Below are 17395 nucleotides of genomic sequence, written 5' to 3' on the forward strand. Positions count from 1 at the left end.
CTGACAGAAGTAGGTGGCAGGTAATCATTTCTGTACAACAGACACGCTGGTACTAACAAGAGGTTCAACAGCATTTTGTGTGCATGTTCAGAACTGTGGCAGTTTTGTACATCTTTAAGGCATTAAGCAGGTCCACTGCAAATAAATACAGAATCGATCCTTAACAAACAACAGCTAAACCGCTGCTGTTAGCCAAGAAACCATGTGGCACAGCCAGCGTTCCTGTAGTTCCAGCTCAGAGGACCTGCTTTAAATGTACAAGCCCTGCACTTCTATTACTACACTTCTATGTCCCTTCCATCCCAGGCTACACGTGGGTTTGGGCTCCCATGCACACTCCCTTGGTGCAGAGGATGTGATGTAGCACCCGAGCACTAGGCTCAACATTTCCAGTTCAAGGGATTCAACATTTTCATTTGTTTGAGTCCAAACCGCATCAAAAAGTCCCTAATATCTCTCATCTGGGGGATCTCCAAGTGCTTTTTTATTTTTCTGTTCAATACTGCGTTATTATAACAACACACTAAAGTTCCAGCTGGACAAACAGTTACTCCAACACAAAATGCTTTTGAACCCAAGTACTTTCCAGTGCTTGGAAAGGAACACCAGCACAACACAAGGTAGTTACAGAGACGCAAGCTCTTACCATGAGTCCCATTTGACCATGATCCCAACACTGGAATTCAACTCTGTAAATTGCTGTCAACCTAAATGTACCCATGTGCTTCTTCCAGAGCTCAAGCACTCTGGTAAGAACATCCACTTGGATACCCTGAGTGCTGGCAGGCCTCATGCTTTGTCCTGGAGCTAAGCAATGCTGGCAGCCATTGCAGGCTCAGTTGTATTGCAAACTGAGTCTGGGATGGGTTTCTGAGCAGGAGGACCTGAGCCAGATGTTGTTCTTCCTTAGCCTTGCAGATATTTAACTCCCGACTGTCTAAGAGATAACTTCATGCTTGGGGCAAGAACTGGCACTGTGAACATCATGGACCTTTCCCCAGGAGCAAGGCATGGCAGTGACACTGGTGGTTGGACTGTGCACTAGAAACTAAGGCTGGACACCAGGAGAAGCCTGCTAGAGGCGATGACAGAAAGGCTTGTCTGAGGAGTCTCCATGCTGAAGATGTCAAGTGCAGGTGGGGTATCATCAACACAGTAACATGTGTTGATCTAACATATAACATGATCTAACATGTAAGTAGAGAGGGGCGGTGTTAAGCTGAAAGAATATTTCCTTCTTTTGGTTTTCTTTCTTCTGGGGATAACAAACAAAAGCAAAGCACCCCAGCACTGAAACCTGGAAAGCTCCCACCTCTCAGCAGACTTGCAGACACTGCTCTCAGATCTGCTGCTCACATCGTCCGCCTTGCTAGCTGTCATCATGTCAGCACACAGCTGGGCAGCGGTTCACCTGCAGACAGACACAAGGAAGAACCATCATTCTGAGCTCAGCTCTCCCCTCCAGCTGCAAACAAACACACAGATAGACATCTCTTCCTGAAGTCCAGGAGAACTAACAGGAGCAAAATATGAGAGCTCCTGGAGGACAGCCTCAGTTTCACCATTGGCAAAACAGGAAGAAGGGTGACAGCACCAGCCCTTAGAAGCCCAGGGAAGAGCTGACAGGCCTTGCAAACAAGAATGATCTTTGACTCAGTATCAACTGGTGTGATTTGAATACGCAGCACATTGTGTGAATGCTTTTATTACTGCCAAAGTCTCTGAGGATTTAGGCTTTTTATCCTCCCAGAACATTTTAACAAAAATGATTTTGCTAAGAATTGTGCTAAAGCCACATGATGTAAGTTCTTCCAGTTGTCACAACATCCCCTACAATATTTTATGACAAAGAGACACTGCGCTGAAGCATGTAGCTATGCTACACTGTGCCCTCCTGATGGGCCACGACAGACTGCTGGTGATCTGCTTCAAGGACAACTGCTTGTGGGGCAAGACAAATCCATCACAAAACCGAGTTGTTTTGTTTACCTCATCATTTCCGTTCCTCTCTCTCCTTTGAGCACTGCTGCAGCGCTCAACAGACCCCTTCCTCTTTTTATTGCTACACAGTACTCTTTCTCCTTATAAAAGTCATTGCCTTGCAGCCTCCCATCCCTACCTCTCAGGACAGGAAGGGGCTCGCCATCTCACATGTCATGCTGGGAAAACCTGTGGCTTCCTCAGTCTATCCACTCACCTGCTCTGCCCAATGCTACCCAGCCACGCCTAGCATCCAGAAACAAGACAGAGTCTTGGCAAGTTTAGTCAGTTCTCGTAGCTTAAAAAAAAAACAACAGCATACCAACAACACTGAAGAACAAAAGAATCTCTCATTTCCACTGCTCGAGTATTTTGGGCAGAGAAAAAGAAAAAAAATCAGTCCTGTTTGTTCCCAGTTTTCTCTCCCTCCCTTTATCCCACACTGGCAGCATTCCTAAGATGAGGAGTGAACTCTGGGTCAACTCAGTGTGTACACATTCAGAGCAGTTCATGGCTAACCATTTAGTAGACTCTTTCCCCAGACAATAAACCCCTTGGCTTCTCTTCCTCATTAGGAACTGGAACAAACACCCATTTCACTTCTACACACAGAGCAGCCTTGCAAAATTGTCAAGAAAATTTACCAGCCCAAGGAAAAAAACCTATTCATCCATCCATTAACTGTTATGCGTTGTGAATAATGGAAAACTAATGATCACCCGTGTCCCTGTCCAAAGGATGACTCACCCAAGCAACCAGAGCAGATTCCTGCAAAGTGGCCACTGAGGCTGCAGAGCACTTGGCTTACAGCTTTCTCTCTGGTGTTGCACTGCCAGGTCACTGGTCAGCGTGCCCATGCACAGCCATTAACAGTAAGAAACCTCCCAACAGCAGGCGGCGGACACATGGCCCCTCTCCAAGTTTTGCCTGTGAAGAGCTCCTCTCTCTTGGTAGGATCATCTAGTTCCAACCCCCCTGCTACAGACAGGACTGCCAGTCACTAGAACAAGTGCTGGATCAGGCTGCCCAGGGCCCCATCCAGCCTGGCCTTCAGTGCCCCCAAGGACTGAAGCCAGGAGCCTCCTAAGCAGCCAGACATCAGATGCTGCAATATGAGCACAAGCACCAGGTGTACATATCCAAATGCTTTGGAAGATGTGAGAAAAAAAAAATCATCTCTGGAACAAAAACAGTGGAAAATAATGAGGTACCTCCTGATCAGCTCAAAGGTCAGATAATTAGCATGGGGACACTCCCAAGTCCAAACAAGATGCAAAGGGGATGGGACTGAGTCTTTAGTTAATAAGGCCACCAGAACCAACTTTCAACCCTGATCCACAGACATTCCCAAAGCCTGACAAAAAGAAACTGGAGAGCAGTGATGGAGAATCACTTCTGGTGGGAAATGAAGGGCAGACTTCCTCCCCAGGTTTGGCTCCAATGGCCCCCTGAGCTATCACGACAGATCACTGCAAAGGGAAAAGGGAGCTCCTGTTTCTCCTGCCTCCCATACCTCTGCTCAGATTGAACACACAGGTGGAGTTGAGTCCTGCAGATGACTTGAGGAGAATACACTGAACAGGACCCTCTTGACCTGCTGCTACTTTCTACATGTACCACATGTGAACTTTCTCAAAGAACTCAAAGCAAAGCACAGACCTGCGGCAGCCAGAGCCCAGAGCCACACTCCTGGTATATGGATCTTGCAGCAGCCAGGCCATCAAAGAGGAGAGAGAAGATGCCAAGACCCATTTGGAGAGCCCCATCACTGCAATTTATCTGGTGATCCCTATTGTTTGGGGGAACAAAGACATCATCTGATACCGTCTCAAAATTAAACTGGGGAAGGAAGGGCAGGGGAGGAAGGAGGGAGCTCCCAAACCTGCTGGCAGGCTCTGGGAAGGATGTGAAGCTCCCAGCAGAAGCTTCTCCGCGCAGCCGGCCTCATGGTTCCCAGGGCCATGTGACAGGGCTTCCTGCCACTGAGCAGAGTGAGACCTACCCCGACCTCTCTCTTCCAAACAGAGTTCCTGTCTGCTTTGTGTTTGCAAAGAGGCGTTTGTTTACTGATCTATCATTGGCATGCAGGAAGCAGCCTTGAAATGAGCTGTAATCATCAGTCTCCAGCAATAGCTGTTAGGCTTTCTGCTAATTTAAGTTTTCCTCCTCCCTCCCCACCTCCCAGATCTCTTCTTCCCCACTTCTGATCAAAAGGCCGTCAGGAACGTGCCCATCTGGTGCACAGCATTGGACACCATGATTCCAAAGCAACTGGGGGAGAAAAAGAAGCACTGACAGCGGACATGCTCCTACCCTCAAAGGGCAGAGGGGTCTTCCACTGGGATATGAGCTAACTAGGAAGCACCCAATACCCTGCAGTTTGTCTCACCAGAAACATATGCAGCCTGCACATGGGTCACACATGTGATCTCGCCTCCAACAAGGTCAGGCAATGGTCACGGTGAGCTCTCCAGGCCTCCCTTCTTCGCTATTTCCTTTATAGGGAATGAAACGAGCATACCTCAGCAGGGCTTGTAGTCTGGAAATGGGTATTACCCTTGCTATGAGCTGCAGGCCACGTCTTAAGATCTCCTTTGCTCCAATTATACCGCACCTCGCACAGAAATAGGATCTGAGACTGTAGCTGGGATCGCAGCCACCACAGTGCTGCATGCGAACAATGAGGCCTCACATCCCCAGAAGCGACCCGCAGCTGGTCAAGCTCTCGTCCAAAAGGAATAAAGCCGTGCTGCGTTTAAAGCCCACGCACTTTCTTCCCCTTGGTGCTCAAGGTGAAGTATCTCTTCCAGTTACTTCCAGGACTTTCGTGTTAGAGACAGTGAACAGCAGCAGCCGGACAGAGCCCGCAAGCAGCGCTCCCTACCCAGCGCTTTACGGAACAAAGGACACAACATACATGAAGAAACAATGTGACAACAATATATAATGTACATATATAAAGAACAGGAAGGATGCCAAGAAGACAAAACACTAACAGGAAAATCGTAAGGCTATGCCAAGAGTTAAAGCTTTCCATGCTCCCTCCCCCAGCCCTTACTCTGTTTGGAGCCTATTTCCCTTTGGGGGAAGAAGCAAGCTTGGAAACGCGCTCTTGTGCACGAACACATACACGGGGCCACTGAGTGCACCCTGTGCGTGGTCCCAGCACCGAGCAGCATCTCCAGGCTGTGCACGGAGCTATGTCAGGTCCCCAGCAGCAGCTCAACCTCTGCAAAGAAGTAAGGGTGCTAACAGCAGGATCGCTGGTTCATCATACTCACAATGGAATCCTAACTGCGGGTTGCCAGGTTCAAGACATTTATTTAAGAAAAAAATAAAAAAGCAAAAGAGAAAAAGCTGGATAAAGTTATGTAAACACAAACATCAAGGGCCAATGACTGGGAAGTGACAGACTCCTACAGTACATTTTAGAGGACATTTCAGAGCTGGATCCCACAGTTTCCGACCCCTCTTGCCTCACTCTGTCCCAACTGTTCCCTTTGATCTATGGTAACTTAGCACAGAGCTTAGAAGGGAGTCAGGAGAATCCCACGTGTGAAAACAAACTGTTTTCAAAATCCCCAAAGGAATCGTAGTACCACAGCCTCTCTTGGGCAGCAGCCCCATGTCAGAGGGCCAGTGCTGCAGTTCAAGGAATGCAGAAGCTGGCCATGTTGGCATTCAAGCTGCGCACAGAAAAGCTCTGTTATGGTATGTCCTTACTTCTATCATGCAATTCTACTGATTTTCTTCCCTCTTTAAGCCCACAAAACAAACTGCCTGCTTATACATCACTGATCTGAATCAATAGATTGCTATGGTGAAAGGAACTGTCCTACTTCTCCCCTGCTCCCCCTTTGGCTGCCAACAACGTGGTCTCACCCTATCCTGGGCAAAGAATGCATCTGATTAGATCTAATAGTTGCCACTGACTAAGAGTGCTCCCTCCTATTCCTTCCATCTCACTCCTCTTGCTTCCTTTGTATAAGCCCTCATGCTCATAAAGCCCTTGCTGGGCGAGTACAACTCACTGAACTATCACAGAAATTATAATGGAAAAAAAATGAAAGGCTCTCTGCTCAGGTAGTAATGTTAGTCACTCGTCATGAAAAATCTGACAAGAATTGAAGCACTGCCTGACATCATGGTGAGCCCTGGGAAGGGCAGGCAAGAAGGTTCTCAGCCTTTCTTCCTCACTCCTTGCAAACAAAGGAAAGAGTCCCTTCAGGCAACAGTTCCACCACTGGTTCACCTCCAGAGAGGGCCCCTTCTGTGCCAAGTGGGGCTAGAGATGTGTCCGTCCAACGCCTGTGCCCAACTGCTATGGTCTACATGCATGGAAGACACAACAGTTACTGCTCAGACAACTGCAAACATGGCACCCAAGTGCTCAGCTTCATGCACAGGGAAACTACATTCAGAGACTGCAAGAATTTTCAGGTTTGCTTATTTTAAAGGCTAGCTGAAACAAAACACTGACTTCTAACGGTGTGTCATCAGAGTAGCACTGGAATGGAGTTACTGAAAGAGCTCGGTGCTCTACCCTACACAGATATCTGCCACTTGCCATAGTGGAAGAGCCAAGGCAACAGGAGCTCCACAAAGACAGCAGGACAGACACTGCTGGGACTTATTTTGTACGTATCTGAAGCTTCAGGAATCATAGGCTCTGTTCCAGGTTTGGAAGAAAGCAGCTATGGGGGTCATGGGCAGCCTGACCTAGCAGGGATTGGAACTAGATGATCCTTAAGGTCCCTCCCAACCCAAATTATTCCATGATTCTATCATCCTATCATTAAGCTTGGTTTGTCTTTCAAAAACCTATTCTGGTCTTCCCCCACTTAAGTTTTTTCATGTTCTTCAGCTAAGCCCTTGTTCCTCACCATCTTCCTTGTCCACTCAACACCAGACTTCTCCCTAGCTGTCCACTTGGACATACGACCGTGGTTAAACTCCCTGTGGTCACTGCCTGAGTCCCAGTTTCTGCTAACTTTATGTTCATCTCACTCATTATCAGCAGTCTTTTTGCTCTTCTCCCATTCCTCCTTATCCTCATTACTGTTTCCCACTGTATATTCATGCATGCAAAGCATAGTAGCATGCATTTCTTTAGAAGCAGAATGATGGCACCTTCATGTCCAAGTCACTGCCTTTGACTGAGATCAAGGCTTTTTTTTTTTTCCTTTCTGATCCAGGCTTCGCCTCTCCTGGATACCAGTAAAATAAGTGGTTTTCACCTCCTTTCCGTTGTGGTGACAGAGGGATAATTGATGGCACAGAAGAATCAAGTAACTGCCAGTCTACTCCACCATTTCTGGACTGAGTTTTACAGGGAAGTCCTGCTAAATCACAGCAATGTATTTTGTACCTCTGGTTAAGAGGCCAACCTTTGGCTCTGAAATACAGATGCTACATATCCATTCCAATATGACTACTAGACTGAGATTTCATTATAGACATGAAACCATCTAGGTTGGACAACACCTTCAAGATCACCAAGTCCAATCATTGACACAACCCAGTGAGTCCCATCACTAAACCATGTCCTTCAGTGACACATGTGCAAGCTCAAATTTTTTTCCTGCACAGCCTTGGAAGTCTAAGTTGAAGATGACAGAGTGGCCAAGAATGCATTCCTGATTCAGACAGAATCTCTCACCTACAAGACAGCACTTCTGCTCATACGCATAAGGTTAGTCTTAGCAAAAGAAAATCCTGATGTACTTTTAATGTAGAGAAAGCAGTACATTTTTTCTTCCCTAGCTTCACTCTCTAAAATAACTGAAATGTTTCGGTTGCAGGCTTTCAAAAGCAATTCAGACAGAGGCAAATACTCAGAAGGGAAACAGCAGACTGAAATGATACAATTGACCCAAAGGCTGAAATTGAAAACAGTCTTACAATATGAATTGTGTTGTACTAAAGGTGGGGCTAGTTGCACCCTTTTTTAAGCTTGTCCCACACTTCCCATTGTCTTATTTTCCTTTTGTTCCTCCCTTTAAACACATAACAAACAGAAGAAAAGCTCAACTGCTCAAAGGGAATTCAACATCCCTCCAGTTTCCTGCAGGCAACCACACCCTGAGCTGAAAACACAGCATTTCCAGGGGTAGTGGTAGGGTGGGACATGACCACATCTCGCAAGACAGCAACTCTTTCTAACTCACAGATTTAGTTAAGCCTTGGATGTATAAAAGGCAAATGATGTTATTTCTTCCAGTGGCAAGTACGGTTTGTATTCCTGCGTAGAAACATCTTTACTCCTACAGCAGATGCCAAACACAAGGGAAGGAATAGATCAATCTGGTATTTTGTCCAGGGAGTTGGTGGAGTCACTGTCCCTGGAGATGTTCAAGAAACGTAGATATGGCACTGAAAGACATGGTTAGGAGGCATGGCGGTGATGGGTCGACAGTTGGACTAGATGATCTCCATGTTCTTTTCCAGCTTTATTAATGATTCTATGATTGCCATTCTAGCTCCTAATATTAATTCTAATTACAATGTTTAGTGGAATGACATGTTCCAGACTTAGCTTTCTGCAACAAAATCATGAACAAACAAAAAAATCCAGATGGAGAAACCAAGATCCTGGGGGATGAAGGCGGGAGCAGAGGATGACTCTGGTGTGCGAAGTCTTGGCAATACAAGGTCACTTCGGTGCACTTCAGATTTTGCATAAGCACATCCATGAAGATGGTGGAATCTATCAGCCCCTCCAAGTGGAAATCATAGAATCACAGAACTGTCTGAGCTTGCAGGTACTCTTAAAGGCCATGAACAGGAACACCCACAGCTAGATCAGGTGCTTGGAGCCACTCCGGCCTGACCTGGAGTGTCTCCAGGGTTGAGGTATCCACCACCTCTCTGGGTAACCTGTGCCACTGCCTCATCATCCTTACTATAAAAATCTCTTCTTTTACTTTGAAACCATTTTCCCTTCTATCACAACAGACCCAGCTAAAGAGTCTGTCCCCTCCCTTCTTACAGCCTCTCTATAGATACTGAAAGGCCACAATCAGGTCTCCCCAGAGCCTCATCTCCTCCAGACTGAACGTAATATTTACGTTTGCTTTACAGCCTCACAAATGAAAATTCAATTACATTTAGTCAAAGCTGAATAAGACATTAGTGGTGAATCCTGTGTTCCTGAAGCAAAAGCAAGCTTGCTGATGACATCAGCAGGGCCAGCACTTCATACCTGTTTTCTTTGGCTTTGAAATTACCCACATACAAGACAACCACAGTCAATATGGAATAAAGCAACAGAAATATGGACCAGATTTACAGTAGCAAACGTCTGCCAGCAGAACAGCCCATCAGCCACAAGGACAAGCAAGATTCCTAACAGATACAGCAGAGCTGGCACCATCCCCAACAAAGACCAAACTCCATTGGCACTGCACATTTCTACCAGTGAAGCCAACTGGTGTAGCTTCCTTCATTCCTTTGACTGGGCTGCTACGAATGTTACAAATACACCAGTCTTACTGCAATAGTAAATCACTTCTAGTGTAAAAAGAACTGGAAAGAATTCAGGGCTATTGTTGAGCTTGTAAGAAACTCACGCATTTGACAGCCTAGGAAACAACCTGCCACTAAAATAGAGCATTCAGGCCATGAACCACACTGGAATTAATTTTCAGCGTGGTGAGATAACCTCTGATATTCTAGCACAAGCGAGATCCAAAGAGGTCCCTTCAAGGAGCAACTCTGCAAAGAGTTTCCTGGCAGGAAGACAAATTGTCTCACATTGAGAAAGGAAATGAGAGCATTAAAATGAAGAACTCACAATTCTTCCAAAATAAGTTATCACTGGGGAAGAGAAAGCGAGCCTCAGCGTATCTCTCCTTCGGTGGCCTTCACCCTGCAGGATGCTGACTGCTTCCCCTCCCGAGGAGGGTCCAGCACACAGCTTCCTGCAGCGCCCATTACCCCAGCCTTGGAGCACCAGCTGTCAGGAGACCTCAGAGCTTCCCAAACTTGCAACCTGCCCACAGCTTGCCTCTGAGCATCACCCTCCCAGCCCAGAGAGCTGCCTGGGGATTGCTTTTTGGTTCCACCTGGGGATCGCTTTTTGGTTCTGGAGACCCTGCTTCCCCTCGCCTCCCTCCTGCATACCTAAGGCATTGCAAACACAGATCTGCTTCCTGCAGATCCCGTTTCTTACTGAGACCTTCCAAGTGCAGCACAGCACACAGCACCTCGCTGCTCAGCCTCCCTTGCAGAGCCCAGGCCAGGCGCAGTGTGAGCTGACAAAAGTGACCCATCACGAGGAGGAAATCTGTCCAGCTTAAAAAAAGAAAAACAACCCAAAATCAACAACAAATAAACCCACCCCACCTCTTGCATTTATTTATTTTTCCAGGAGGAAAGCTGCTGTCTGTGTATGTGTGTGTGTCAGGACAATAGGAAAAAAGACACTGCAGCAGAGCTGCCAGGAAACAGTCAGCCATCTGCCCGCGTGGAGAGCAGTTTTTCCTTTTCTTTTGTACCAAAAGGAATGTAGCCGAGAGCCGCCATCCCCATCCGCCTGCGCTAGGGAGGAAATCTGAGCGCCTGTTCCCTGCCAGGGAAAGGAAGCAGGGGGAGGGAGCTGGCCCCATCCCTGTGGTTACGTGGGTCACTGTGCTCCTGGCCAATAAAAGGGGGAAAAGCTAACCCCAAATCCTGGGGGAGAACAGCTCTTCCTCCTCTGCCCCGCTGTTCTCTGTGCAGCTCACTGCCCCCATAAGCAGTCACTCCTTTCTCACTAATTGCAACAGGAGACATTGTCGAGGTACCTCTGGAAAACTAAGACATCTGTCTGTACCTTCGTGCACTGACGTACTTTGAGGACTCTGGCACTCAGCCCACACGTCTGTGCAGCCAGTGCCAAGTTCAGCTGGCAGAGCTTGCTGCCGTGGAGATGGCTAAGGTAACAGGGCATGGTCCTGAAGAAGACACTCCCAGAAGAACCGTCAGTTCAGACACCATCTAAAGGGTTTCCCCGTGCCCCAGCAACTCAGCAGAGGGAGAGATCGGCCCTGTAATGCACCTGAGCACGTCCAAGTGATGTGCACATCCCAATCCCTCTGAGACCCAGTTTCCCACAGTCTGCAGTGACTTTCTGAACACATTACCCCTCGTAATGCAAAGCCATGGGTGTAGCACAGGGCATGACATGAAGCCACATCCTTGGGTGCTTCTCTCAGGCTGAGGCGAGACAACATGCACAGCTGAAAACAAGACAGAGATCTGATCTAATTAAAAGATTTTTTTTTCTCACCAGGAGGATCTTAAAGCATGGGAACAGTACTGCAGCCTCCATCTCCGCAATCTTCTTAAGACCCAACATGAGAAACCTCCTCTGAGCTCAGAGTTGAGCCTGCTTTAGCAAGGAGGCTGGAACAGAGACCTCCTGCAACCCCTCCCAGCCAGCACTACCAGACAATCATCCGTCATCAGTGACAGCAAAACAGAGAATTCACTCTCATTTTCTTCGCAAAACATCAAACAAGCAAACAGAAAATTGCAAAACTCTCTCCCTTTTACAACACTGTTACTGAGTGCCTTTTATAGAATCATAGAGTGGCTTGGGTTGGAAGGGACCTCAAGGATCAACAAGTTCCAACCCCCCTGCCACAGGCAGTTGATTTTTCCAGTAGATTATTTTTTGCATTTCATGTTTTAAAAGGTCTCCAACTGATCACCAAGTGAGCAGTAAAACATGTCCGCTACCACAAGACACAAAATGATGCTATCGCTAACACCTTCACACTGTCCTTCTTCCTACATGGTTCAGCAGTGCCTAATAAACTCCAGCAGATCAGTGACAGGTATCGGGGAGGCCATCAGGAAGACTGCCTTGGCAAATACTGATGGATGGTGTAGATTTTCACTACTGCATCAGGAAAAGAAAATATTACCTTCCCAAATTTATTCCACTTCCAGAGAGATTGGGGCTCAAAAAACACTGAAAATTAGGGAAAGCATCCTCATGGTTTCTCATGGCAGAAAATCTAAAAACTGGAGATTTATCAAACAGGCACATATTGCTCACTGCTCTCCTCAAAGGGACGTGCTAAAGGAACTATGTGCTCTACAAGACTTTTAATTTCCACTGTTAACTCTTTTACGTACACAGAACTATTTGATAAGGGAGCACAAGCAGGGAACCTGCACATGACTCCATCATCCTCCACTGAGCCCTTATCTCATGACTGAAGTAGAGCTTTCCTAATAGAAGCTTCCAACCCAGAGAAAGTGCATCCAAGTTTTGTATTCCAGGGTAACCACAAGGGCATACTCCACCCAAAAAGTTTCAGTGTTGTCCTGGATGGGGCCCCAGTGCTGTTTATTGTGCACAGGAAAAGCTCATTTCTGCAGAGCAGCCAGCATGGAATGCATTTCACAAGGGCGTATATTACAGCACCCAAAACAAAATACCAAGTAGGAGTCTTCTGGAGCCAGACCCTTAGCGGAAGCCCCTATCCCTTGTACAGTTCAGTAAATACCATTCTTTTTCATCTTCAGAATCATAAACATCTGCTGCTCCAGTCCATTGCGAGGTGAAATCAGCCTTGCTCAAGGCACTGTGATGTGGCCCCATCCTGGAGTGGCTTGTATTGCATCCAATCCTCTACACATACCTTGTTTCTGCTCCTCACATGCACGGGTCCACAGAAACCCCATCAGAGCCCTCTTGGCTCAGCCCCATTAAGCCCCTACTGGAGGAACTAGTCCTACAGATTTCCCTGTGGCATCAGGAAGTCCAAACGTTTCCTGCAGGACAAGAGATGAGGCCTTTCAAAGCAGATAACCAACACTAGGAGAGAGGCGTCCATCCTAAGACAACAATGTAATGCTCCAGTGATCCACAGACTCTTCTGTGACATTCCCCTTTTCCTTGCCCTCCAAAATGTAAGCTTTACACACCCAGCACTCAGGACCCAGATGAGGAAAGAGGCTCTCCTGTAAATCTCTCTCCAGAAGACAGTAAGATTAACAAATAAACATACCCTCTAGATTAGATACCCTACTAACTGGCCACATAGGGAGGTATCCCTCTCCAGAACCACCATCTTTATACAGAGATGTTGCTTCAGTTATCCGTGGCTGAACAGAATAGATCTTTCAATAACTGCCAGATTTACTGAAAAGACTGTAGCTATGGACATTACTGGCAAACTAAGCCTCAACTGAACGTTCTAGGGGAAAATCCCCAAATGTTTTCTTCAACTAGAAGAGTTTATGCAATGTTATACTTGATTTACTTCTTGTCTAGCATGAAAAATGTTTGGCATTTGAGAAGGCATTCTTCTTCCCTCTCTTCCACATGCAATAATTCATTCATACTGGATAGCGTTTACTTAATAAAAATCTGCCATCTGCTTCTCTTAGTGGGTTAGTTCCATTTGTATTAAAAAGAAAAACATGGCAAAAGGGAAATTTCAGCACTAAAACAGCAACAAGAGCAAAGGAAATGTTAGAGGTGCACAGTAGTTGAGAATACAGTTATCACATAAAAGTAAGAAATCACAAATAGATTCACTGGGTGAATGTATTTGTTATGGTTCCAGATCAACTGAAACTGCTTTGGAGAAGTTCAATACGATCAGATACAGCGTGCCCAGAATGAGAAAAAGAGATGCAAGTGTTCAGTACAACTGAAGGAAGCACACAAAAGTTACGCTCCCAGTTTTGAAATAAGATCTCCTAGCAAGCTGTAGTTAGATTCTGAAGGGCTTAAGCTCTCTCTTCCAATTTTTCTGAAGCATTTTATTGAAGCTTTCCCTTTTTCTCATCAAATGTTTTGGGGGAAGGAAAAAACGAGAGAAGGGATGGGATGAGGCTACCCTACCACCTACCTTCAAACAATTATTTATTTATTTATTTCAATTCAACCACAAAACTGAAAAAGAAATACCACAATATTTCCTCCAAAGCAACAAAAAGCCCCGAACCTCACAGCCACATCGTTGCTCAGCTCAACCTAACGGAGCAATGGCACTGACACCAGCTGAGGGACTGGCTTTGTTTTCCTGGTGACCTCATCCAGATACATCCTGCTGTGCTTCATCAGCATGTCATCAAGTTCTGCTGACACTGAAGCGACTGCTGAAGAAAACTTGCATTATACAATCTTCTGCTTAATTCTGCATTCAAGTATTTCATCGGTGACCGTATAAAATCTCCCCTATTGCAAAACACTGCTCACAAATTAAAAAAGAATGAGTTACACGTGCAAGAGAAGCAGCACAACTGCTGAACTACTTAAGCCCTTCAGGAAAAATGGATGGCTTGGCAATGAACTGTTTCCACCCCCTTTTTTTAAAATATCTTTTTTCTTTCTGTTTTTAAGTAACATTGTCCAAGATCAGGCTTGATTGTTCCAAAAAGCATCTTTACATGGAATCTAAAGTTAAAGAAAAAAACCACACAAAAACCAACAACCTGAGTGGAGGGCCAAATGGAGCGTGAATTAGCAGAGGGACTGGGATCATTAGCACATGTGAACAGTTTGGTATGAAGCATATAAGGCCAACCGTACCCTGGGCTGCATCAAGAGAAGTGTGACCAGCAAGTCGAATGGAGATGGCTGTAAACTGAAGAGGGCAGATTTAGACTAGACATCAGGAAGAAATTCTTTACTGTGAGGGTGGCTGGACACTGGAATGAGTTGCCCAGCAAGGCTGTGGAGGCACCCACCCTTGAGGCATCAAAGGCCAGGCTGGAGGGGGCTTGGAGGACACCAATGGGACAAGCTTTAGCACAGAACTGTCAGTGTCTTTTGCCAACACAAGTACAGGATTGTTTCGTGTGAGAAATGGCACCAAAGGAAGACTTCAACTTGGAGTCACTCAAAGTAATCTTGGGGGAAAGAGAAATCTGATGCAAAAAGACAAAAAATGAAAACAAACAAACAAAAAACCCTCAACAACAGTGTGTGTCAATTTCCCAGTAGGAAACTTTTCTCTGAGCTTGACATAGCTGAAAAAGGGCAGCCAGAAAGATCAGGGTTTCTTACATCATCTGGAAAAAGCTCAATGCCTTACACATCTCTTTTCAGGATGCTTGCAGAACTGGGCCACAAATTGCTACGCACACAGCCTAACATGTCAAGGCAGGGAAAAACAGATTCTTGGTTACAGCTCGCTGATCCCAAGCTCACTGAATTCATGGAAAAGATCCCACTGACTTCAGTAGACAGTGAACTATATCTCAGCTCTGGTTCTGGCTGGATGCTAAATTCTGAAGAGCCCCTACAAGCTCTGGATGATCCAAGACTCAGCTCTTACCTACGAGGAAACATACAGCCTATGCTCACAGCATGTCTGGCAGCTGAAATACCGACTTTTGGATGTGGAACACAGATCTAACTTCAGGGGGGGCTTAGTGTTTTTAAAGAAAAAGCACCAACTGTCTGAGAAGTCTTTGGGAATTCTTTCCTTTTTAATTTAGGAAGGTGTTGCATGGCTGACACTAGCAACAGAACTCATATTTATGAAGTGCCCTCGCGGTGCCCTGAGAAATTCACCATTTCCCTCCATGAAAACTTGCGCTCTCTATCACGAGAACATAATCCCCCAGGACAGGAGAAGCAGGCCTCTTCCCCGCTCTCCTCTGCAAACAGATGTGTGCATGTTCCCAGCTCTGTAAGTCACGGCTGCCTTTTGGCAAGGAACGCCAGCAGCTGCACATCTGCAGAGGAGAAAAGCTTTCAGCAGAAAATACAGAGGGGGATCTGATCCTCCCCCCCACCCGCCCACAAAGCAAGCTCAGCGTTTGTTCCTCTCCAGATGACACCCTGATGGGTTGATTTAATCATTCGCAGATGCATGCCTATTCACCGTGCTAGCAAAATACCAGGGCAGTGACAGCATCTCACCTGAATGCTCGCAGGACTGTGCCTTGTCAGCAAGAGCTTGGCAAGGAGTCTCACAGGATATGAAGAGGAACGTGCCATTCAAGGATATCACTGATATAAAATGATCCGACAACATACAACTGTGTGCAAGAGACCACTTGTGATGAGAGAAACACCTAGGCAGGTGTTTAATTTTAACTGCATGCTCAAAGCCCACTGTCTTCAATTAGATGCAAGGTTGCATTGCAACACAGTCCCACTCGGGCTTCCCAAATGGAAATGACACACCGCACTGGAAACCAAAGGGCTGTGCTGGAAGGATGGAAGCTTGCATGTGGGGGGCAACCCACAGAATATTTAAATGTGGAAGGATCACAGAAACACTTCACCATGTGTATTCCTGACGGGAAAATTAGTTAAAGCCCAGAGTACCCAGCCATTTGAAACAATTCTGGCTACAAACAGCAGTAAATCCATGTCCTCCAAAACAGCCTTTCCAGTGGGTTGCTGTAGTCCTCAGACAGGACAGTTTCAAGTGCTTCTCCAAGGTTTTCCACCATGCAGTCTTCTACACAGACACCTAACCAAGACAAAACCCAAACCAGATCAGCACCTCAAACACCAGACTGTTCTGTAAATCCAATTACATGCTGTGATGCCTCATGAGGATAGCTGGGGATGGCTGCAAGCATCTGTGCACAGAACCTTTCTTACTACCACCTCCAAAGCAGAGTGATAGCTCTCTGCTGGAAGGAGCAAGACCCATGAAACAATCCTCCACCATCATTAGCAACACTGGCTTACAAAGGAGCCCAGACCTGCTTCATTTAAAGGATGACACAGTTAAAAACGAAGTAATGCCCGTCCAACTGCCCACGCAGCAGTATCTGCCTTGCTACTGTCAAAGCACAGCCCTAGCCAGAATTCACAGATCCCACATCAACCAAACAATACCTAATGCAGTCACCCAGCATACTTCCTTTTGCCTTCTACTCTCATCTTCCATCACACATCCAGGAATGACTTGTGCCTACAAGGCAGCAATGCATAAAGAACGCAGGGGCTGTTCTCTGTGTGGGTCGCTGCTTTTATTTCAATCCCTCTGCTCCTGGGCCCCACCGCCTCTCGCCCCTCCCAGCTCTCTCCCTGCTCACGAGGACAGTTTCCATCCTGGCTGTGAGCCAGCATACGTACAGGCAAAGCCAGAGCTCAGGAAAAGCCATCTTCTGCTCCCTTTTGGTGCATGAACACTGCCAGTCCCCAGCCTAGAAGGATCCTGCTGCACCACAGAGGGCCCAGAGACCTGCTCTGGTCCCAGCTGCCACCCAGGAGTTACTCGTGGGATAGCAGACATGGACATCTCTCTTCAGTTGCACCTTCAGTCCTACGTCTACAAGTATGGAGTGCCCTGACGCAGTTAGCTGGTGAACCATGTAAAGGCTGGGTTAAATAGGTAGGACTGGCCTAAGGGACTTCAAGTATTGAGTTTTTAACAAAGCGATGGTGCCTTTCAGTGCCATACTGATAACAAAGATCTTGAAATGGCCCAGATCCAAGATCAACCAT

The 17395-nt window shown here is 46.5% G+C and overlaps 1 protein-coding gene across 3 annotated transcripts in view; it reads right to left on the reverse strand.

Moving 5' to 3' along the window:
• Positions 1 to 17395, reverse strand: part of DENND2A (DENN domain containing 2A) — a 55988-nt gene that overhangs the window by 35889 nt on the left and 2704 nt on the right. The window contains exon 2 of one of the 3 annotated variants that reach the window (XM_065743173.1): positions 1313 to 1411. The exons of 1 other annotated variant lie outside the window; for it this stretch is intronic. In XM_065743173.1, coding sequence (XP_065599245.1) covers positions 1313 to 1383 — 71 coding nt within the window. In that variant the 5' untranslated portion in view covers positions 1384 to 1411. Of the gene's footprint in view, positions 1 to 646; positions 1142 to 1312; positions 1412 to 17395 lie in introns of those variants that run through there. One more of the 3 variants, XM_065743174.1, reaches the window with a different exon arrangement.

Source organism: Cyrtonyx montezumae, unplaced genomic scaffold (genome assembly GCF_038088225.1).
Source record: "Cyrtonyx montezumae isolate F1298 unplaced genomic scaffold, pur_monq_1.0 scaffold_3, whole genome shotgun sequence".
NCBI classification, from domain to species: Eukaryota; Metazoa; Chordata; class Aves; order Galliformes; family Odontophoridae; genus Cyrtonyx; species Cyrtonyx montezumae.